The 23880-nt window shown below is 38.4% G+C and overlaps 3 protein-coding genes across 3 annotated transcripts; 1 reads left to right on the top strand and 2 right to left on the bottom strand.

Moving 5' to 3' along the window:
* The first annotated feature begins 3813 nt into the window (after positions 1–3813).
* Positions 3814–5635, top strand: ankrd34bb (ankyrin repeat domain 34Bb). The gene is made up of 2 exons (XM_042488946.1): positions 3814–4023; positions 4144–5635. The coding sequence occupies exons 1-2, from the start codon at positions 3821–3823 to the stop codon at positions 5633–5635; spliced, it is 1695 nt and encodes a 564-aa protein (XP_042344880.1). The 5' UTR covers positions 3814–3820.
* Positions 5636–8757: 3122 nt separating this feature from the next.
* Positions 8758–15743, bottom strand: fam151b (family with sequence similarity 151 member B). The gene is made up of 5 exons (XM_042488664.1): positions 14869–15743; positions 11548–11707; positions 11252–11469; positions 10111–10246; positions 8758–9381 (listed from the first exon to the last, which is right to left on the bottom strand). Exons 1-5 carry the CDS (start codon positions 14987–14989, stop codon positions 9240–9242), a joined length of 777 nt encoding a protein of 258 aa, XP_042344598.1. The 5' UTR covers positions 14990–15743; the 3' UTR covers positions 8758–9239.
* A 731-nt stretch (positions 15744–16474) lies between these two features.
* LOC121944984 (perforin-1-like) lies at positions 16475–17163 on the bottom strand. The gene has a single exon (XM_042488971.1). It carries the CDS (start codon positions 17119–17121, stop codon positions 16732–16734), a length of 390 nt encoding a protein of 129 aa, XP_042344905.1. The 5' UTR covers positions 17122–17163; the 3' UTR covers positions 16475–16731.
* Between the last annotated feature and the right edge of the window lie 6717 nt (positions 17164–23880).

The following is a 23880-nucleotide window of genomic DNA, read 5'->3' as shown; positions in this document are numbered from 1 at the left end:
GTAATTTATTCATGGTTTGCAGGAAAGTAAAACATTTTTTTCTGGTGACTGGGCTCTGCTCTCACAATTTTGTTTTTAGCTGCAGCCTTTGAATCTTAGATTAGAACATAACTCAGAATCAGAACAGCAGCACTTATAAAATGTTTGAATACTCATCTTCACCATAGCTTCAGTGCCTGTATTGCAGCCTAATGCCTACATCTTAACTTACAGCACAAAATTTGGAGTGGCATCACAGGGTACGCATTATACCCTGAATAATCTTACCTTGCCATCTTCCAGGGCTGGCATGACATCAGCGACAGCACATGTTTTTTATGTAAAATGGGCTTTTGTGAATGAAAGTGGAGCTAGAACCATTCATGGTCACTGGACTGTGAAGATGACATCTGTCTTTTTTCCTTCGAGAGACTGTGAGTGTGTGCGTGAGCAACAGACGTAGGTGTGCAGAGGGTGACGCCAAAGCCCCTGTTCTGAATTATTTGGTATAATGCTCCTGACCTGAGGGTGATCAGCTTCACTAAAATTAAATTATTCCTCTTTCTTTTCCCCATGTTTACACTCAAAGAGGGCACTGACAGTATTTCGACAATATCTTTATTGAATAAGTTGGTCTTTTGTTAGGCTAGTCCAGTCAACTAGTACATTACCATGGTATCATCGTTTTATATGATGTTCTTTTCTGTATTTACGTACATGCTTTACATCCTGCTTACACACACACCTACACAGTGAAACTATGTCATGTTTCGCAGATAAGACTACAAGACGTGATCAGTCGTGGATGTAAGACACACAAGGCCACACACACAATAGGCTGCAGACATGAATACAGGCAGTCCAGGAGAGTATAACAAACACATTGTGTTCTTAAGTCTGAGGCTGGAAGGATGAAGTTATGTCCTTTAAATGTTTGACTTCTGTCATTACACATCTGCTCTGCTCAGCTGTGTGTGTTTGTGTGTGTGTGTGTGTGTGTTTGTGTGTGTGTGTGTGTGTGTGTGTGTGTGTGTGTGTGTGTGTGTGTGTGTGTGAGTGAGTGAGTGAGTGCATCTGCATCATCTTAACCCTTTGAAACCAGGAGCAACATCACTTTTCTTGTGCTTCTTTCAGATGCCTTGCACAAGTATTTAAACCTTTGAACCCTGCTAAATTTGTGTGATTTCTTTCAAAAACATTTGAAAAAAAAAGCAATGAGCAATTTAAATACTCACAGATTTTGAAAATTATTTTTTAAAATGTCTAGGTAAAAAAGAAAAAAGCTAGGGGAAAATTGGATTTATAATTATCGTAATGATGTATTAATTATTATAATTCTTAAGATCTTTTTCCAGGTCCTTTCTTTGTTTTTTGTTTGTTTATACCAACGTCCTTATTTTCTTGCTAATTTTTGGATCATCTTTTCCTCCGTTGACAATTTGCTCAAGTTTCAAAGGGTTGGGGTAACTAACTAGGGTAATATTTGTCAACCTGGATCCAATTTTCCCATGTTTTTGTGCCAGAGTGACGAATGGAAAATAAGTATTTTAAAACTGGTCTGATACTGAGTGAGACTGCTAAAGCTGGCAGGTGTGAAACAGGTTGCAACATAACCACTTTTGGCATTTGTGCACCGTCAATTTACATCCACTAAGAGAGCTTATTTTTTGCCACTGACAGGCTCAGATTGTTGCTATACGTGCCTGACAACATTATGAAAAGGACCATTAGAGAGATAGACCTTATTGTTAAGGATCCTTTTTGTACAACCAGAAATAGCCCCAGAATTACCATCACCAAACCCACCAAACTCCTTTTAAATTAACTATAATTTTATCATCATAAAAGACATTAAGAGTCAACAGAAGCCAACTAAAACTCACAAACGACGTCTTGGTTTGTCCTTCCACTGTTTTAGCAATCATTTGCTCTGGTTTTGTAGACCTTAACCCTTAATTCACTCAGTTAGATGTGACGATATGCTGGCTCTGTACACACTAAATTTATTTAAATTGAGTCTAGTGAGTTTAGCAATTTCTCGGCTGTTTCTGGTTGAACTATAATTATCTTACCCTTTCAGAATATTATGTATTTTACATCCTGTGACTTGAACTACAGGCCTGCCAACCATGCCATCGCCACTGTTGACACAAAACGTATAAAGCTGATCAATATGCCCGCTCCTCTATTTGTCTCCCAAACTCACACTTAGATCCAATCAAATGGTAAAAATAGGCAGTGCTGACTGATAATAATCAAGATTATGTTTCTGCACAGCCTATTTCTCTCCTAAAATGTTTTAAAAAATGTACTTTAATGCCTTGTCTCACTGTAATGGCGAGAGTTTGTGAACAGGAAGTGGGCGCCATACAGCTTCCTGCACTGTGAAAATGAAGGCTGAGGAAATGCAGATCAATCTGAAAAACTGAGCAGTGCTGATCAAATATAAACCAAGATTCTGTTACTGAGTTGTATATTTCTCTCCTCAAATGAACAAAAGCCAATGCCACAGTCCTTCTATTCTGTTTTCTCTGGTCATGTAGCACCAATTTCAAAAAGTATTTGTGCCTTTCTTTGCAGAGACGGCCTAATTTTATTTGAGGACCCTGTTTTTATTGGTGAAATCCTTTAGAATAAGAATTTGATCCTGTCAGGGGCAAAAGATGAGCATTTTAGTGAAAATGCACAATGGCCCCAAGTAGTTATATTGCAGCCTGTTTCACAGCTGCCGGCAGAGGCGGTCTTGCTTAATACTGGACCAGTTTTAAAAAAATGCAGTTCCCATTAGTCCCATTTGCACAAAAACATGAGAAAAACGATGGCCAAGTCGAAAATTACAGAAGTTACCCTTTAATCAGAAGTGTGATCATCACTCCAAGAGTTTAAGGCATTATAAGGCTTCTTATAGAGGTTCCACTGACATGTAGATGCTAACTAAACTTCTGCCCCTTTGCTGATTGCAAAATTATGTTACAACATAGAAATGTCATAACAACATAGTCTCTCGCAAGCATGAAATAACAATTATCAGAATGTGGGTCTCAAGGCCCATTTGTTCATTTGTATGCTGTGTTGTGTAAAGGTGTATATTTTACATCACACTGGCTGTTTTTCAAAACATGTCATAGATTTTTTTAAATGTATTTGTCCTTCCTCCCAGGCAGTCATCAGTCTGCATTCTATTCAGCATGCTATGAACTTTCGGAGACATTAACAATACATCTGTGTTGTGAGAGTGCTACAGTCACCTACTTTGGTAATTAAATGTTGCTATGGATACCATTCATCCATTTTTCTAATCTGTTTACCCTGTTCAGGGTCAAGAGTAGGCTGAAGCCTATACCAGCATGCACTGGATAAGAGATGAAGTACACCCTGGAGAGGTTGCCAAACCTCTCAGGACTAACATACATAGACAGACAAACCATTCACACTCACATTCACACTAAAGGGCTGTTTAGAGTCCTATAGTGAGCACATGTACTGTTACATATACAGTATGTTTCACTAAGAGGTGTATGTTGAAGTGTCTTCTCGACGTCTTCACTATGAAAACTCAACAACCTGCCACCTGGAGCTTTCTTTAATCTGAACTTGTAATAACATGCACAGTATAGGTTCTAGGTTCTGTCTTTTTTTTTTTTTTTTTTTAGTGTTTTTTACAAAGTAGAACATTGTGCATGCATGCAACCAACAGCTGCCCATTTGACTGACTACCCATGTAACTTTAGTGTTCCTCCTCCTCTATTGCAGGGACTGGACTGTGCGAACCTTTGGACAAATGTAAAAATTCTTCACTGGAGACACTGAAGGCAGATAAGAGGTATCCAAGACTATCACAATGGGCGAGTCAACAGAGGTTCGGACAGATGGCAATTCTCTGCTGAAGGCTGTGTATTTGTGTCGTCTGCGTCTGACTCGGCTGCTCTTGGAAGGAGGGGCCTACATAAATGAGAGTAATGAACAGGGGGAGACACCACTTATGGTGGCTTGCAAGACACGACATACAGATTCACAGAGTGTACCCAAACACAAGATGGTTCGGTATGTTCTGTCAGGATACATGTATTGATTCTTTAACGCATGTGGTTTGTTGAAAATTACTTGCTTAAGGACTCTTGAGGACTTTTCTGGTGTAGTAAAAATAATCTTTATTCCCAATAGGTATCTTCTGGGAAATGGTGCTGATCCAAACATCCAAGATAAGACTGGGAAAACCGCTCTGATGCATGCATGTCTTGAACAAGCTGGAGCTGAAATTCTGTCTCTCTTGCTGAGTCATGGAGCTGATCCAACTCTGGAAGATCGTGCAGGCCTATCAGCATTGGTTTATGCAGTCAATTCAGGTAACAGAAGTGTCCTTGGGGTCCTCCTGGATGCCTGCAAAGCAAAGGGTAAGGAGGTTATCATCATCACGACCAACAAACTGCCGTCTGGCCATCAGATGACAAAGCAATATCTCAATGTCCCTCCGCCTCCAGACCTCGAGGAGCGCATGCATTACACCCCAGCATCTTGTTACTTGTCTCCATATTATGAGATGCCACTACGAACTCCTTCACAGGGCTTCACAGCAAGTGCTTCTTCCCAACCCAGTAGCCCCCATCTTGGCTTAAGGGAAGCCCAGTGTTTAGGGTCAGGGCCTGGCCTCGTCACATCTCGACCAGGCTCTCCGATTCAACATCCTAGTCCTTTGCATATTCCTGGTGTGGATAAGCGGCTTAATCTCCAAAGGATACACTCAGAGCAGTGGTCCAAAAGTCCCTCCCTGCTGCTCCAGCAGAGCCAGACGTCGTCTCTGACAGAAGAGCCAGCAGAAATTCTACCTGAGGAGGAGTTGTCCTTCAGAGTCAATGGCCTAGGATTCCACGGAAGACCTCCTGCCCTTTCACGCCACCATAGCATGGATGTCAAAGATGCATCAGGGCTTCTGAAAGCACTGGAGAACATGTCAGGAAATGAGAAAAGGGGAGGAGGTGGAAAAAGAGGCTTTGGTAGGAAGATGTCATATGACAGCGCTGCAAGTTCGCTGCATTTTACTTCACACCCAAACTTGCATCAAGACAGTTTCCCCTTTCCCCACGAATCCAGCCGTGTGGATGAAGACTGTCTCAGACAATTGAATGTTTCCAGTCTGCAAAACGTGGTCCGTCGGCGAAACATTGGCATTGACCACTACAGTTCTGACTCTCAGTTACCGCAGTTTGGCAGCCGAGACAATAGCTCCAAGAACTGGGGTGGAGCTGGAGTGGGACCTGAAAAGCACAAGCTGGTCAACAGCAGATCCTCCACTCTGTCAGGATCCAGGGAGTCCTTGGAGAGTACTGTCCAGAGACGAAGTGCTGCCGGGCTGGAGCGAAGAGGCTCAGGGGCCCTTCTTCTGGATCACATCGCCCACACTCGCCCTGGATACCTCCCTCCTTTGAATCCCCATGCTCCTATACCAGATATTGGCGTCAGCTCTAGCTCTTCCTACCCATTGAGTGGAAGCAGCAAGACACTGAATGGTGTTCTCACAGGATCAAAGCCAATTCTACCCTGTGCTCCTGTTTTTCCTAGGGATCTAAAAGCCAAGAAAATGCTGTGGAGACGCCACTCGATGCAGAGTGAGCAGATAAAACAGCTTGCCAACTTCGAAGAAACTTTTGGCCACTAGGATAAAATATTGCATGTATCTAGAGAAAAATGCATGTGCTCTTATCAGTATCACACAGTTCTGTGCTATACCTATGATGCCATCGCTGATGCCAGTTCATGTGCCCTTGTAAAACTTACTGGTAATACATTTCAGGAATTCTGAGCCTGTGTCGATGTACTGTGTTAGACTTCTCATGTCAGAATTTGATATTGTCACACCAGCCATAAGGGTGGCTTGAGCTCTGTGTAATGAAACATACAAAAGAGTCAAACTTAAGTTACATGGGAAACTTTTCATCAATATTACCTAACAAAAATTTTAAAATATGTCTGGCATTTTTCCAGAAATGCTACATGGTCTGACCTAAACATTCTTAACACCAGGTCTTACTTGTTTCCAGAGATTTTAACATCATCTCGTTTCCTGTGTCAGCGGATGGAGTTGTCCTAAACTTTGAGCATCAGTCTTTTAGCTGCGCATGCGCGACGCATGGAAAATGAGAGAAAAATAAAAAATTAAGAACAATGTAAATTTGACTTATTTTGTTTTTGTTTCCTTGTTTATTTGATTTTTACTTTAAAGCAGATAATGAGTAAATGCACAACTTTTTTTCAGTATTTGGTTTCTACAGAAAAACAAACAAAATTCGTACTTATTTCTGAGTTTTCCAGATGGAATTGAATGAACTGATGATACACAGTCATCTCTCTTGTCATCTTTGAACATGATGTCATATCTAAGAAAGCACAGTGCAGTGTGAAATACAGATCAAGAAACGCCAGCTTGATGTGTGGGAATTAAATTTTGAGCATTTTAACAGTGACTGTATGTGCTAAATATGCATTAAAATGATTTCATTAGCTAATTTTCATCATGCTAGAATGACGATTTATTAAAGATGATCATATATATTCTTTACGAAAACAAAAATCATATATCCATGGAGTGTACTGTATACTGTTGGAATAAAACTGCACACTGAAGGAAAAAAAGCCCCCCAGCATTTAGAGTTTTGTCCAGTTTGTCTTGTCCCCTCTGTGTTACCAGAGAAAAACATTTTACTGCCAATTTGTAAAACTGCATCCTTAAAAATCTAAAGCATTTTCAGAGTTGCCATTGGTTACACTTAAGTGTTATATTTAACCTTCAGTGTTTGTCTACTCAAACTATGTACCAAATGTTTAAGCGACTAACAGGATGTGTAACTTACAATCAACTGAAAATCACTGTTGGTTTTGAGCTAAGATGAGCCAAGGCAGTGTGTATGTGTGTAAATGGCAGAATGTTCAAAGGCACCTGTTTGGCTTTTAACCCTTTGAAACCTGGAACAACATCACTTTTCTTGTGCTGCCTTCAGACACCTTTAATATGCATTTCAAGCTTTGAAACTTAAGCAAACTGGTTTGATTTCTATTAAAATCATTGCTAAAAAGGAGGAGCTCACAAGAAAATGACCTTAAACTTTAACACATATAGACAGAAAGAGAAAATGAGACATTATTTTAAGTTAATAATACAAAAAAGGTAAGCAAACTGGTTTGATTTCTATTAAAATCATTGCTAAAAAGGAGGAGCTCACAAGAAAATGACCTTAAACTTTAACACATATAGACAGAAAGAGAAAATGAGACATTATTTTAAGTTAATAATATTATCTTTATTTTTGTTTTTTGCCCTTTTTCTTTTTTTTATTTTTGTTTGTTTTTGCAACATTTCAAGTCTTTTTTTTTAACCTGTAATTATAACTTGTTTCTATGTTTTTGATAGAAATCAAGCCATTTTGCTCAGGTTTCAAAGTTTAACTAAAAATCCCAAAATAAAATCATCCACTGACTTCAAAGCAAAATGTAACAAGTAAACAAGAGCCTTCATATAAATGTAGTGGAGTCAAAGAAATTAGTTTCCTAAAATAATAATACTCAAGTAAAGTACAAATACTCAAAAATTGTACTTAAGTACAGAACTGAAGTAAATGTACTTTGTTACTGTTCACCAGTGGCATGTGCTCATTTAAAAAAAAATAATTTCCCCTCAATATTTTCATTATACTTTTTAACCTTCAACACACATATAGACGAATCAAACAATGAAACTGTACAGGAAACACACTGGCCACGCAAACTGAATGTCTCACCTACATTCATAATACATAAAATACAACATGTATTACAGTTACAGTTTACAGTGATGCAGTTTTAAGCAGGCTCAGAAAACAAAGCATATAAAAAAGGAAATAACTTGAAATAAATGAAAATAAAATGAAATAAATAAATGACATTACATTATACAAATCATTCTTCCCTGGTACCCAAAAGTATTTTGACAGTTTTCAAGGCTGTAATCCACCATTCCCTTTAGCACCAAATCCAGAAGTCTTTTACCAGTATATCTAAAAAAAAAAGCTGTTCACATTTCAAAAAGCACTGGCAGTCAGAATCCATTCAACACACGATTGAATGGGGTGGAAACACTGACAGTCAGCCAGAGCCAGATAGAGAGAAGGGTCATAGGTCAGTTCACCTGTTTTGAAATAATGGATCCACAAAGACCTGAAGATAGAGGAGGAGGACGGAGGAGAGGAGGTCGCATGAGATTTATGTAACTCATGCTGCTCATGTCCTTGTCAGTGGGACGTCAGAGGGAAGCTGGGCAAAGAGTGCAGCTGAATGTGAGCTGCTATAATCCGGACCTTCAGAGAGGAGAACAGGTACGTCATTCAACCCTCAGGGAGTGTTTGACACATTTTACACGCTTTTCATTCTTCATTTTTTGTTCATTTTAGCTGTGTTCATGCATATGGCAAACATTTTGACAAGAATGTATTTTTGTTTAATCTTGGAATTTGCAGTTTAGCTCCAACAATCTGTGTAAACAAAACTGTTACATTCAGACTTTTGAGTGAAAAAAAAATGCTCAATTGAATTCCATTCAAACTTCAATTTTTGATCCCACAGCCATCCAAGCATAAAGACATGCATTGTATTAGGTAGGCAAGGTAGATTTAAAACTTTTTAATGCCACTTGGAATTAAGTTTAAGACCAATTCTGAATAACCAAAATTAAACACAGACAATTTATTATTTTGCCAAAAAATATTTATTGTAACATATAACATGACTTTTTTTATAATCTACGTTGAATGTTAGGAAAAACAACACATTTCTGAAATGGAACACATGGAAGGAAATAAAACATTATGTTATCATAAAGGTTTATATTTTTACCAGACATGGGAAATATTGTATATATATTGTGTTCCTCAGTCCACATGTGAGATTCCATTGCTTGGATTCCTATTATGACAAGTTTAAGAAAAGGAGTTTATTATATTATTTAAGGATTTTTTTTTTTTTAAAGTCCCTAATTATTTTGAGATTTTACGACACAATGTCAGAAAACACGTCTGAGCATATTTAAGACTCTTGAGAAAATAATATAAGTCAATTTCTTACCATTTACGGTCTTTTTTTTTAGATTAATGAATTCAATGGCTTTTAGGACTTTTTAAGGATCCGCAGGGACCCTGTAGTCCATGGCAGACCACAGGAAAGCTTTGGCTGAGTCCAGGTCACTCTCTTTTCATTGTGCCCGCTGTCAGTCAGTCAGTGTGTGCTGGCAGACGTCACAATGTCATACTGAGCTCTTTCCTTTGAGAGTCCGGCAGGTCATAGTAGATCCGACTGATGTCAAACTCTTTTCTGTAGGGCAGCAGGTCCTGAAGTGTGAACTCATCCTTCTGTCCAGTCCACACTGTAAGAGTGTACCTGTGGACCCCACAGCAAAGCAGAAACATTCAATCAACAGCTCAAAGGTGTTTACATACCACGTCTTTGCAAAAAACGATTGATTTATTTACTTATTCAGGAAGCCATCTACCTCTGACAGCTTGTGGCAGGAGCAGCGACAGCTACCACTGACTGAGAAAAGACTGACACTCGCAGAATTGTGTTCACGTCACTTGTTCTCTGCTTTAACCCTTTGAAACCTGGATCGACATCAGTTTTCTTGTGCTCCATTCAGATGCCTTTCACAAGCATTCAAACCTCTGCCTTTCACTCCATGTTTTTGAAAGATCTGCTCATGTGTCACTCAGCAATTTAGTAAGAAATGTGTCACAAAATGCAAAAATTTGTAAAAGGTATAAAAAGGGGAAGAGGGAGAATTATTAGAAAATAATTGTTTGAAAGTAGGGGTAAATTCCAGAAAAAAATAAAGCTCTAAAAATAATTATTGTAAGAATGTTTTATTATTATTTTTTTTTTTTTACAGGTAATTTTGTTGTTTGTATTCCTTTCTATTTTTGGTATTTTTCAGGTAATTTTCTTGTGTCTTTAATTTAAAGAGGGTTTGAAAGAGTTAATCCATGTGAAAAGTGACATATGGTACCTTAACACAGCGTCCTAACAGGATGGGTCATGTGCCGACACACAGATAACGACACACAGATAAAGTCATGCTGATGTGACTGGCTGGCGTCTGTGTGATATAATCACCTGTCTGACTGCTGCAGCAACCACGAGAGCTGAGAGAAGGACTGGGCCAGGAGAGCTGCACGCACTGGGAAGGTGACCGGATGTTTAAGGTCTCTACATGTGTCCTCCATCGCATGCACCATGTCCCAGCTGTAACCTGAAAAGTATTCAAATCAAACAAATCAATATGAAGTTTCCCCCTAACAGGAAATGAGCTGTTTTTTTTCTGCGTGTCTGCAACAGCTGTGTCTGAAAGCATGTTTTCATATTGTCCGTCCATCTGTCTGTCCCATTCTTGTGAACGTGATATCTCAGGAATGCCTTGAGGGATTTTTAAAAAGATTTGGCATGAACATCCTCTTGGATTTAAGGATGAACTGATTAGATTTGGGTGGTCAAAGTTCAAAAGACAAGGTCACTGTGACTGTGCATCCATCTGATTCTCATCGACATGATATCTCTAAAACACCTTCAGGGAATTTATTCAAATGGGGCACAAACGTCCACTTGGACTTAAAAATGAACTGATGATAATTTTATAGTCATAGCTCAAAAGTTCAAAAGTCCAAGCAACCTTGTCTGTCTCATTCTTGTGAATATATGATCTCATTGCCTTGAGGGAATTTCCTAAAATTTGGCACTAGCTTCCACTTCAACTTAACCATGAACTGATTAGAATTTGATGATCGAAGGTAAAGGTCACTTTGACCTTGAGTCCATTTCATTTACACTGAAGTGATATCTCAAGAACCTCTTCAGGGAATTCCTTAAAAATTTGGCACTACTGTCCAGTTGGACTCAAGGATGAACTGATTCGATTTTGGTATTTAAAGCCAACTTCAGTGTTGCAACCAAAGAGGTGGCAATTCTAGCTCTAATTTCATGAATTCATAACCTCTTCTCTCTTAAAAAAAAAAAATATTTGATAGGACCTATATGTGCTTTTCTAAGCACTTAAAGATGCTTTACGTGAAATGCAAAAAGAAAAATATAAGACAAAGAATACAAAATGTTGAAAGATGTTTACATGAGAAAGAAGTACAAATACACATACAAGAACAGTACTCTGTACTCTCCAATACTCTGACTGGGGTGTTCTTCTATAATGAACTGAATTTAGGCCTCCACATAAACACAGCAAGTGTTACTGATGTGTCTTCACCTGCGTTGTCTGTCCCAGCAGTCCATCCTGTGGTCCAGCCCAGAGACAGCACAGTGTGAGTGGGGAGAGCTGTCACCGCAGAGAGGAAGGCCTGGGGCTCCAGAGGTCTGGCCTGCCCCCCAGGACCACAGAGGATATCTGCATTGATCCACACAGGACGGCTGGGCTCGGCCAGCACCTCGTCCAGCAGAGCGACGGATGGAGACACCGCCTCCAGGCTGTGTGGAGCGTACACCACAGAGTTAGCATCACACACCACCACACATCACAAAGAAGGAAGATCAGAAGTGTCTCGCCTTTTAAAGTCCAGTTTTATTCCCTTGTTGTACGCCTTCACTCCCTCCAGCCACTCCCTCAGTGTGATGTCACTGTCAGTGTCAGGGGGATGAGCCATGATTGGCTCTTTGGGGTCACCACCTCGTATTATTATGTCGGCCTCAATCATATGAGTGGGACCTAAGGGTGAAAAAAATAAATGGTCAGTAGGCGGGTTTCCATCACAGATATGCACAATACTCGAGTGATATTTTGAAAATGTCCATAAAACACAATTGAGAGATGAATGCGTTTCAACTGAGTGATGTTCTGTGACTTTTCTTTCTTGGTTGTTTTAGCTCACTGTGACTGTAATGCTGTATATTTGGGATAACATCATTTTGTGAGAATTAAATAAAACTACCAAAGCATCTGAGATTTAATAAGCCATATATCTGTATTTGAGTGAGTGCTCATAACTCTGATAGACATCCACACTCTGACTAGCCTACTTAATCTGCAGATTACTTTCTTCATTCAGCTTTGTTTGATCAATAAAATACAAAAATGTTCAGATTTCCAGAGCCCAAGGTGATGTCTTATAATGTCTTTTTTTGTCAGACCAATCAAAAACCCAACGATTTAAGATCAAATTGGATAACTCAATAATGATCAATCAGTTTTCAAAACAGTCCATTACTAGATGAATTGAGTAGTTTCATCTCAGTTCCACACAGCTGCAGTGTAATGGGCCCTGCTGGAAGGTGCAAGGTAGATTTATTGGTCATTTTACATTTTGACAGTATTTTTCTCAACCCACATTTCTAAGAAGTGCACTTTTTCTCGACTGTAGTCCATAGTGAACTTTAAGTTGCTGTCAAAACTGTTCAGCAGTGTTAGCTGTTAACGGTGTTATTTCCTAACACTTTGCATGCAAGTTTTTCTGATAGACCAACACAACCCACTCAAACGCTTCTAACCCTCCTTCCTAATGGAAATTACTGATGCGGCACCTCCCTCAAAAATTACCCACTTTAGTCATCCACACATAGGCAAACGGTTTCCTATTAACAGTGTGATTACCTGCTCTCAGCTCATGGTGTTTACATGCTGCACTGCCCTTGTGGTTTATCGTATGTTGGTAAAACCACCAGGAAACTGAAACAATGCATCACTGAACACAAGAGTACAATACGCAGAAACGACCATGATTATTCTGTCGCTGTGCACTTTCATGAACAGAAACATGACATTTCCTCTTTACGCTTCTGTGGTATTGAGAGGGTTAAAAAACCACCATGTGGTGGTGACCATGAGCTATTACTTAAGACACGGGAACCTTTTAGGATCGTTACCTTACAGACATTGTCTCCAAAAGGCCTTAATGCTGAACTGTTACTTAATGTAATGTTGTGATGAGGAATAGTCAGTACTTCTGAGTGTTCCTGATCAATAGTTGGATTTACTTCAGCCCATTGATGATTATTAGATATTTTACATTGCTCTCTATTATCACTAGATATACTCACAGAAGATCTATTTTTTGATTATTAGATGTATTTACATAAATCTACTTTTGATTATTATATAATCTGAAATAGGCCTATTTCTTGATTAAGATGTCTTTAGTATATAGGTCTATTTGAGTCCCCTTTGATTACTTGATGTACAGATGTTGTTTCTACTGTCCAGGTATTTAAGCTTTTTCAAATGTCATTTTCTTATCATGCAGATTTTTTTGTATTTGATGCTATATTCGAGTATCTGTTTATTATGTATGGTTATTTTTTCTTTCGATGTCTAAATTACAAAGTGTGATAACTATCTGTTGATCTACTTATTTATCCACTAATGATTTTTGTTTTTATTTACCCAGGTAACGAAGCCTTGTGTGGAAGATTTATATGGTACTTTTATTATCATCATCCCCTCCCCGCTTTTTGTTGGATGATGTTCACATGGTCTTCAGTGCCCCCAATAATTTTATCTATTTATATTATATAAAACAAAAGTGATACTCATTGATTTGTTGATTATTTGATTGATAAAATTTATTTATAGATTACTTATGTGACACTGGTTATCTACTTGATTAATGTATTCACTTGTCATTAGTGTGACACTGACTGATAGATCATCCTGACCTCACACTACTGAGGTCATGCAGTCCTGATTAACTGAATGAAAACAACCTGTGGGACTGTGATTTTTCTACTCCTTGACTGGCTGCCTACAAGGAAGTGTCTCCTATATATTTGCTTGTATTGACTGTGTCTGACTGTTTACCTGATGAAGGTCCATTGGACTGAAACTTTGTACTGAGTATTTAATAAAATTGTTTTTTTTGAAAGTACAGGACAGTGTGCGGAACCCAACTTCTTTTACCTTTGAAAACAAAATTAAAATTTGTCCTTAAATCCTGCTACATCTTGGGGAAATATACACCATGTAGTTGTTAAACCTGAGTGTCAGAGGCTTAAGCCCTGAATTTCCATAAATAGACCCTGATATATATATATATATCAATAAGATTAGGTCTAAAAAAATAATATACCATTCTGTACTTAATATTTATTTCTAACAGCTACCCTCCAGGTGTCATGTGCCCTTGTACCTTTCTCAAAGACAGCACTGAAGATGCGTGAAAAGTACTGACAATGTTGGCCTAATGTCATAGTATTTTTTCTGTTTCTGTTTAGTTTTGTTTTTTTTGACAAAGGGGGTGAGATGGGTTTATTTTAGTATTAATGCGATGGCTATTTATTTATTTACTGTCTTTTCTTTTTTGGATACTGTCCTTGTGTAAATGATTTAAATATGATTGTTGTGTTGTTTTCATTTGAGTGAAACTGCTATTAAGTGTTCAAAAAACTACTACAACTACATATACTTTTCTCATCAAAATCTTTAATTAATCTAGAAAGTAAAAAAATGTTTTTTAGTTTTGAAAGTTAAAAAAATGTTTAAAGGTAACTGAGATAGTATAAAAGTGTATTTGTTTTTTTTTTTTTTTTTTTATATATATTATGATGGGCCCGTAGGATCGGGGTAAGACTCCAATTTCCTAAAATCATAGAAAGCCCCTGCAAGCAGTTTATTTGTGAGCACAAGAGTTGGTTTGACACAGGTTTTAAGGCGTTTTTTGTTCTTCAGTAACACATGTAGTTTCACCACAGAAACAGCATTTTTTTCCGTGTGCCAGACAAATAATTACCACTAATACCACAGGTACTATTATACTATAATAGTATAATAATACAGTATAATACTGTTATCATACTAAAATATTAGAATTTTTCGGGTAATGGCACAAATGTTTGCCACGAGAGCTCGCTGTGGCGTCATAAAGATCTTTACCGCACCTGAGAGAGCGTCAGTCAGCCGGCTCGCGCTGTTCGCTGCGTGCGACCATCTGACCTCGGCAGCGTCTCTCATCCGTATGTCCCCCCGACACAAGAAATACTCCAGAGTTTGGTCAGACATCCTCCTGCTGAAAGGCAAGTCCCTGTCAAATGTTCACCGCCACATTCGCGCCACTTTACGACTCACTGGGCTTTTAGCTCGGTTAGTCAACCGGAACACGGCCGAGCAGCTCGAGCTCGAGAGGGCGAGAGTAACCGTGTTTTGGCTGTTTTACCCTTTAAACCTCAAATGGCGCAAACTGTAAGACTTCCATGAAAGCTGGAGTGGGCAGAAATCTAGAAAAGGCTAAAAAAAAAAAGGCAGAGTTTGACACAGATCCCTCCGCGTGCAGCTCTCCCAGAGCCCCTTATTTCAGTGTTTATTATTGTAGTGCACTAAACTCTCCTCTCTGTCCGAAGCTCCTCCCACCGGATTACCACGGGCACGCGCACACTTCATACTGATATTTTTTCTCATACAGTGATTTATTTTCTTATTTCATTGTGTATGGATAGACATTTGAGACAGAAATATTTTAATTTTAACATCCACTCAATGATCTACTTTCTATTGAAATTTAAAAACCACTGAATGAATAGCCCTGAAATATTTTACCCTAAAAACCATGTGTCTTAAGTTATTTGCTCTTATTTCACTCTTTTAAAATTATAATATGACATTTTCACAGTTTGCAATTAATTTTTCATTTGAAACTTGAATTTTTTTATCTGAATTTGTGAAAATTAGAAAACAATATATTCAATTCCAGCTTTACAAGTTGCAAATTAAGAAATGGCACGTTTTGATTTCAGAGGTGAATTCAGAACAAATAAAACTTAAATACATAATTTCAAAGTTTTAAATCATAATTATATAATTTAAATTAAATTAAATTCTATTTCAGTATATTAGAGCAGCCTAAGTATATTTCATATACCTTTTTTATATACTTATTTCTACTTGCCATAATTCTCTATGAATGCTAAGAGCAACTGGAATGAAGTATAATTTCACCCTGGGGATGAATAAAGTCTTTCTGATCTCTGATGTGATATGGATCACGGATAACCACACTCAAATCAACCCAGCTTCAGGAAACTGTGAAAAAACTAAAAAAAAAAAATAACATTACAAATTTGGATTGAGGCTAATGTCGGAGAATTTTTGATGCATTTTATCAGGGATGATAATAGTTATTCAATGATCAATTAGTTGGTCATTAAGAATTTAATCAAACATGTGAAATTTAACTGATTCATCAATAGGCATCGATTGGCATTTTTTTTAAATAAGCAAAATAAGAATAGGTTTAATGTTGTTTTTTTCCAAATAATGAATAATTGATCGTTAAATTTGCCAGTTATTGAATAAGGAAAGTGCTTGCAATTTGTAACTCTACTTTTCATTATACATGTAACATCCTAAATTACACATTGAGAAAGATTTTGATCATTTGGGTCCCAGAAGCCAATGCAAATGGATAAAATCTTTACAATTATTGTCCATTATTATTACATTCAATGACATTTGTTAATAAAAATAAAAAAAACATATATAGGAACGTGCTTGTTGCAGGGAAGATTTATTTCTATTTGACAAAAAGGGCAGTAGCACTGTTGTAAGTGATAAAGCTTAATAAAGAGATTAAATTTTCTTTGGGCCGAGTGAATAAATTTGCATTCATTCTGGGTTAATGTGAATATGATCTGCCTGTTAAAAAATGTGAATAATGGACCTCTTCAAACCACGCATCAAGATTTAACCTGCTGTGATCACTACAAGGAGCCTGTGAAGGTCAAAGGTCACATGCATCCATGAATTCTTCAACTGAGGGTGTAGGAGTAATGGAGGATCCCGCCTTTCTCCAGGTAGCAGTCATACTCGTGGGTCCCCGGCTTGAGCTGTCTCTGACAAACCCCCACCAGGTCATCGAAGAGATAGTCACTGTCATGAACCTCCAGCCTCAGCACGTCGTTCTCCTTGGCCATGAAGTGAGTGAACTCCTCCTCCCACCAGGGGTTTGGGTTGTTGTTGCGAACAGATGTTTCACCCAGAGACGTGCTGCTACAGAACACCTTGACATAACCGTCGGTGATTCCCAGGATGTTGGCGGGCAGGTCGCTGGCCCGCAGGTTAAACAGTCTCAGCTGGGCTTCAGCCACCGTCAGAACGCAGAGGAGGAGCCACAGGAGGAGGGGACGACTGGAGGCCATGGCTTCACTGGAGGCTGTGGAGGAGGAACAGCAGCATTTTAATTTGTGGATGTAGATTTAGGGGTCGTTTACACGACAACAATTCTTGCATGAGACTTTAAACTTTTGTTGCATTTTGGCATTTCATTCACATGACAACTGCATTTTGGGGGGCCTGAGATTGCAAACTTTTGAAACCGGGTTTCAGATTGTGATCTTTTGAAAAGAAAAAAAAAAAAACAACTTTGCATGTAGTTTATTGAATATTTATTGAATATATATATATATATATATATATATATATATTTCATCTAAAAACATAGTGGCATCATCACAAAAACCTCACATTTAAAGTGTTAAAATTCTTAATATTAATGAATATTCCTCATATGGATAGGACATATAGTACATTATATTAAAATCACAACTGCAAAGACACTACACAGAGGATAGTGCAACATGTTGAACTGTCCTCCTGATTCCTTGAAAAAAGCTGCTCAGACAAACCTTACAGCACCTGTAATAACTCACTGAGTCCTCAGCTGTCAGGGAGAAGTTTATCTTCTTCAAATAAAGAGTGTGAACATTTAGTGTGATAACAGCTGGCTTTGTTTGGACTCTTACTCCTTATCTAACTCTGTGTTATCTCTTATCAGTGTGGACACTTCCTTCAGCCTGTGACCTATTTGTTTCAGACCCACTGTCCATTTAAAAAAATGCAATGCAATGAGAGAAACAATGGCGAATATAGGGTAAAAATAGGGGATACATGTAGTTTATTGCCATTAAATATTAATGAATTCATTTTATAAAAAATATGGGATGACCTGATGGTGATCATAATATTGTTATTAACCCTTAGGGCCTGACTGATATTGGGCCCTAAGGGTTAACCAACACCAATATCATAAATATCAAATATCCATTAATTTTATTTATTTTTTGTTTATTTTTTAGAATTTTAACCCTTTAAATGCCAGGTTTTTGTCACGATGGCACACACACACACACACACACACAAACACACACACACACACACACACAAACACACACACACTACGTGCAAAGTAGATTATTATTATTTTGAATTATTATCACAGCCTGGGATATGTCAATGATTAGCAGCAACAATAGCACATTTTTTGCACTTAACAGTATGGATGCAACAATTTAGTTTCCAAAGTGTATTTTAGACTTAGTGTAGGAGCGGAGCTGAAAATTCCAAGATTAAATAAAAATACACAATCTTGCCAGATTTATGCCATATGCATGAACACAGCCAAAATTATACAAAAAAATGAAGAATGAAAAGCACGTAAAATGCACCAAACTAAGGGTTAAAATAGCTCGATCGGGGGATGAAGAGCAGAGATGCTTCTTGACAAACACACAGAAGAAAACTAAGGATAAATTTAAAGAAATGAAAGTGGAAAATACAAACACTAAAGTTGGATATGAAATCTTACCTGTGGCACTGATGGCTTGTCTCTCACCATGATGTGTGCTGTTCCAGATGTTTTAAAGGAGAGCAAACGTCATCAGCTTCCTCTCACCCTCCCACAGCGCACTCACAACACAACCTGCTGCACTCTCAGCATTAAGCAACACAATAGAACTAGAATGTAGGTGTTGGGATGTGTTGGGTTGTTTGGCCGGTTGGTTTCCCTATCCAACAGTTTCTGGTCTCTATGCCGGATTATTGTCTAAATAAAATGGAGCTGTGATATTATTAATTACACCTGTGTTGTTCCCGTTTTGACATATTATTGTCAGCAATCTGTTGTGTAGATCGTCCGGCAATCTTCTCCTCCACCTTGGCGAAGTGTCCTTGGGCAAGATACACAACTCCAAATTGCTTGTGATGGCTATTTCATCGATTATGTATGAAAAGTAGCAGGTGGCACCTTGTTCGGTAGCCTTGAGTCAACCACCAGTGTATGAATGTATGCGTGAATGGGTTAATGTGACTTTAATGTGAAAGTGCTTTGAGTGTTCAAACAACTAGAATCGTGCAGTGCACAATATACAAGTGCAGGTTCATTTAATTTATGGCTGCATGATATGAAAAAAAAATCTTATTCCAATTATTTTGACAGATACTGCAAAATGAGGTGCAAGAATTATAATGCATTTGCATTTTTTTTCTCATAAAGGCCTTTATTTAACTATTTGAAACCTTGACACCAAAGTTAGATTTCTTGAAAAAAGGGGGGCAAAAAGGCATAGAGGGACTTGGCAAGAAATGTCCTGCAGAGTGCAAGAAATTCGTAGATTTAGATTGAAATAGAAATAGAAATTGGACATGTTAATTAATCTATATTTATAATTACCATAAATATATACAAACCCCAATTCCAATAAAGTTGGGACGTTGTGTAAAACGTAAATAAAAACAGAATACAATGATTTGCAAATCCTTGTCAACCTATATTCAATTGAATACACTACAAAGACAAGATATTTAATGTTCAAACTGATAAACTTTATTGTTTTTTTGCAAATATTCACTCATTTTGAATTTGATGCCTGCAACGCGTTCCAAAAAAGCTGGGACAGGGGCATGTTTACCACTGTGTTACATCACCTTTCCTTTTAACACACTCAATAAAAATTTGGGAACTGAGCACACTAATTGTTGAAGCTATGTAGGTGGCGTTTTTTCCCAGTCTTGCTTGATGTATGACTTCAGTTGCTCAACAGTCCGAGATCTCCGTTGTTGTATTTTGTGCTTCATGATGCGCCACACATTTGATGGGAGACAGGTCTGGACTGCAGGCAGGCCAGTCTAGTACCTACACTCTTTTACTACGGAGCCCGATGTTGTAACACGTGCAGAATGTGGCTTGGCATTGTCTTGCTGAAATAAGCAGGGACGTCCCTGAAAAAGATGTACAAGCACATATGTTGCTCCAAAACCTGTATGTACCTTTCAGCATTAATGGTGCTTTCACAGATGTGCAAGTTACCTTGCACTGATAACAATCTGGATGGGCCTTTTCCTCTTTGGCCCAGAGGGCAAGATGTCCCTGATCTCCAAAGACAATTTGAAATGTGGACTCGTCAGACCACAGCACACTTTTCCATTTTGCGTCAGTCCAGCTCAGATGAGCTCGGGCCCAGAGAAGCCGGCGGCCTTTTTGGGTGTTGTTGATATATGGCTTGTGCTTTGCATGGTAGACTTTTAACTTGCACATGTAGGTGTTGTGACCGGGTTGTTCCAGTTTCAGAGGGTTAACTAAACTAACTGTAACTACAAACCTACAAACAGAGTTGTTGTTAAGGTGTGCTGATATTGAAATCATGTGGTTTAAATTGTAAAATAAGTTGGTGTATTTAAAAAAAAACGACTCCTCCCCTCAAAGATTTGGTTGTTGTCTTTCCACAAATAACTTGTTGGGTTTGATGTTGAGATGTTGCATCATCCTCACTGAAAGCAAGTGTGAAAATTTGCGTCCGTTACAGCTGGACTTGTTTGGACTGTCTTTCCCTCCAGTTTTCCCTCCAGAAATGAGTTTATATAATGAGTGCATCAATAAGACATGGCATTCCCCAAAACGACTTTGAGATTAAATCAGTCACTGAGGTTGAGGAGAAACAAAGCACTGAAAGAGTAACTAAATTTGAATTTGTTTTATTAGGTAAATGAATAGGCATGTGAAGGACACGGGGCCGATTTTCTTATTCAGGTCCTTCAAGCTGTGCGGCTGCAGCAGTGACTGAGCCTCCATGCTGCCCTGTGAAGCAGCTAATAGAGTCCAACTTGGCCAGAGAGACGCAGTTTGACAGCTTTATTGATTGTCCACCTGGACACAATAAAAATGTCTTCACGGTGGAAAAGAATTGTCTGAGTCCTTTCTTCTACTTGGGTTCACTGTCCCCTGCAAATTCAAAGTATGATCAGTGCTTTAAAAGTAACTGGAGGGTGTAAAGATGTGACAGATCAGACCAGTGGAGTTGAATATGTCCTACCAGGTTTGTGCAGGGAGCCGATCTTGTTGGCGCCTTGGTTCTCTCCGCAGATGGGAGCTTTAAAATGAACGGACAGGCTGCCGACCCTGTCAGAGCTGGACTCTGACTCGATGCTACTATCCGTACTGTCCCTGGCCAGGTCCTTTCCACCCTCAGCCTTCAGAGGGTTGGTGGTCTTGTTTTCCACAGACTGGGGGCTACATAAACACAAACACACAGAGTCAGCGTTGGTCCATATTAAAATCAAAAGAGGGCAGAGTCTAAATATCACCCACTCACATTTTAAAGCAGTAAGACCCAGCACAGACTAAACCAGAGTGACTGAGAGCTTTTGGGGTTGCAAAAAGTTGCAAGAAAATTACCTGAATTAGCCTGGAAAAAAGGACAAACATTTTATTAAAATCAAAAAATAAATAATAGTATTTTCTCTGTAATTTAATTTTAAATAAGGGAGTATAAGCAGAAACATATTCTTGATATTTTTTAAGTCATCTGATTATATTCTAAAACTTCCTCTCTCTCTCGCTCTCTCTCTCTGTCTATTTAAGCTACATTTTAGGTCATTTTGTCTTCTTGCCATCATTTTGTGCAAATTGTGGGATATTTAATGCCAAATTGCTGATTGCCTTTTTCTCCCACATTTTTAAAAGAAACCACTGTTCAAAGGTTTAAAAACCTGTGAAAAGTATCTGAACACTGTACAAGAAAACTGATGCCCAACCAGGTTTTAAAGGATTAACTTTAAAAAAAAAGTGTACTTTTACTTCTGTATTTTAGCAGTTTGTAATAGCAGTTTGATAAAATAATATCCAAATCTAGAATGATATCTCAAATCATAATCACAATATTGTTATATCTCAAAGCCCTACTAGTAACTGTAAGGACATTTATAATAAAATAACGTGGAGTAAAAACTGTGTCTTCCTCTGAATTGTAGTAGCATGGAAGTATAATGTAGCATAAAATAGAAATACTCAAGTACAAGTATGTCATATTTTTACTTCATCCTGCAGTAAGTGTCTTCAGTTTTGTTTTTGGGCCACTTGGGGGCAGCAGAAACACATTGTTTTTGATATGGCAAACTAGTCACTATATTTGCACATCCAGCAGTTATGGAGGAACATTATCAAGTCAAGTCATGTTTATGTTCAGTTGATGAATCTGAATCCAATATTTACTCTCTGTTAGCTCCCCTGAGGAAAATATATGGCTCCCTGCTAGCTAAATGCTCCCCTATATTTACCAGTTTGACTCTTACTGTGCACGTCTGCAGTTTGGTGTTGAGCAGGTAGCGTATAAAACTGCCTGCTGCGGCCAAAAGCACACTCAGTCAGCGGTGAGAGTGAACCATAACAGTAAAGTTGTGCTCTTTTACTTAGTAGCCAGAAGAGTGATATTACCTGTTGGAGCACCTGTGGTTTGTGGCTTTGTCCCTCTGCATGGTTTTGGCTGGCAGAACTGAGACTTCCAGCAACACCCTTCTGATACGTCTACAGGAGGATTCACATGAATGAGAGTTTCCACATGTGAGCAAAAATGCATGCACTTAACGAATATTGTTGTTCAGTTAGAAAAAAGCACAGCCAAGAGTCTGCTCGAAGTTGGGAGTACATGTTTCAAACTGATGCCACAACAATATGTCCTTAATACCTGCCAAAACAAACAAACAAACAAACAAACAAACAAACAAACAAAAATCTAAATCATTACCACCTTTGACAAGCCGTGGGCTTTGCAGGCTACCAAAGTATATGCTCACTTTAGTGATTATACTCAAATTGCACTCTTTTTATGACTGGTTTCTGAAGACATGTATGCCAAGAATAATCCTTAATCCTTGTTAGCAATATTTACTTGTTTGTACATCCAGCTGTTATGAAGCAACTTTTTCATTAATTTGGAGTCATGTTTATGTGCAGTTGATGAATCTAAACCTAATGTTCACTCCTTTAGCTCCACTGAGGGAAATATGTGGCTCCCTAGCAGATAAATGCTCACGAGTTTGACACCAACTGTGTGCGTCTGCTGTTTGGTGCTGAGCAGGTAGCGTACAGAACTGCCTGTTGTGGCTGAAAGTTATGTTTTGTGAGCAGTGAGAGTGAACCATAACAGTTAAGTCGTGGGCTAGACAGCTAAACAATGAGCTGAAACTGATGATAGATGTCTGTGAAGTTTAGGGGAGTTGTTTTAGAGCTTTTTTTTCTCCGTTATCTGAGGGGTTAATGTCCAGAGTAAATGTCTTATCTGATGGTCGTCCCACTTTATGGTCTCCTTAGCTGGGAGAATTGGGACTTCTGGCAACACCCTTCTGGTACATCTACAGGAGGGTTCACATGAATGACAGGTTCTACAGGTTAGCAAAGAGGCATGCACTTGAGGAATGTCGTTGTTCAGATACAATAAGCAGAGCCAGAAGTCTGTTCAGAGTCCAGAGCAAATGTTTAAACTGATGGGACATATGTGACATATTATATGTCCTTTATACCCCACTCATCACCCCACAATCTCACATTTTTAGGTGGTCCACCAGCAAACCCATTTTAGGAGAAAGGCCCCTGAATTATACAAGGACATATGTACAAAAGGAAAGACAAAACTGAGAAAAAAAGTATATTGTAATAGTCAGATGCTTCAAGTAACATAATATTGGCATAATATTGCAGTCTGACGAAAAATTATGCCACAACATGCATAAGGTCATTATTAGGGGATAGCAATAAGGAAAGTGCAATGTTAGCTTGTTAGAAAGCACCTATACCTATTTCATTCATGCTTGTCTTTTCACTATCCTATCCTTAGACATAACTATTC

Source organism: Plectropomus leopardus, chromosome 6 (assembly GCF_008729295.1).
Source record: "Plectropomus leopardus isolate mb chromosome 6, YSFRI_Pleo_2.0, whole genome shotgun sequence".
NCBI classification, from domain to species: domain Eukaryota; kingdom Metazoa; phylum Chordata; class Actinopteri; order Perciformes; family Serranidae; genus Plectropomus; species Plectropomus leopardus.
Note: the sequence above shows the minus strand (reverse complement) of the source record. Positions and strands in the feature narration are given on the sequence as shown.

Bases quoted from the DNA above. Each gene is read 5' to 3' on its own strand.
- LOC121944984 (XM_042488971.1), bottom strand. From the start codon at position 17,121: ATGGCCTCCAGTCGTCCCCTCCTCCTGTGGCTCCTCCTCTGCGTTCTG.
- ankrd34bb (XM_042488946.1), top strand. From the start codon at position 3,821: ATGGGCGAGTCAACAGAGGTTCGGACAGATGGCAATTCTCTGCTGAAG. The intron at 4,024-4,143 runs GTATGTTCTGTC...TATTCCCAATAG, and splicing joins CCCAAACACAAGATGGTTCG to GTATCTTCTGGGAAATGGTG.
- fam151b (XM_042488664.1), bottom strand. From the start codon at position 14,989: ATGTCTGACCAAACTCTGGAGTATTTCTTGTGTCGGGGGGACATACGG. The intron at 11,708-14,868 runs GTGCGGTAAAGA...TTTCACCCTTAG, and splicing joins GCTGACTGACGCTCTCTCAG to GTCCCACTCATATGATTGAG. The intron at 9,382-10,110 runs GTGATTATATCA...TGGGGTCCACAG, and splicing joins TTGCTGCAGCAGTCAGACAG to GTACACTCTTACAGTGTGGA.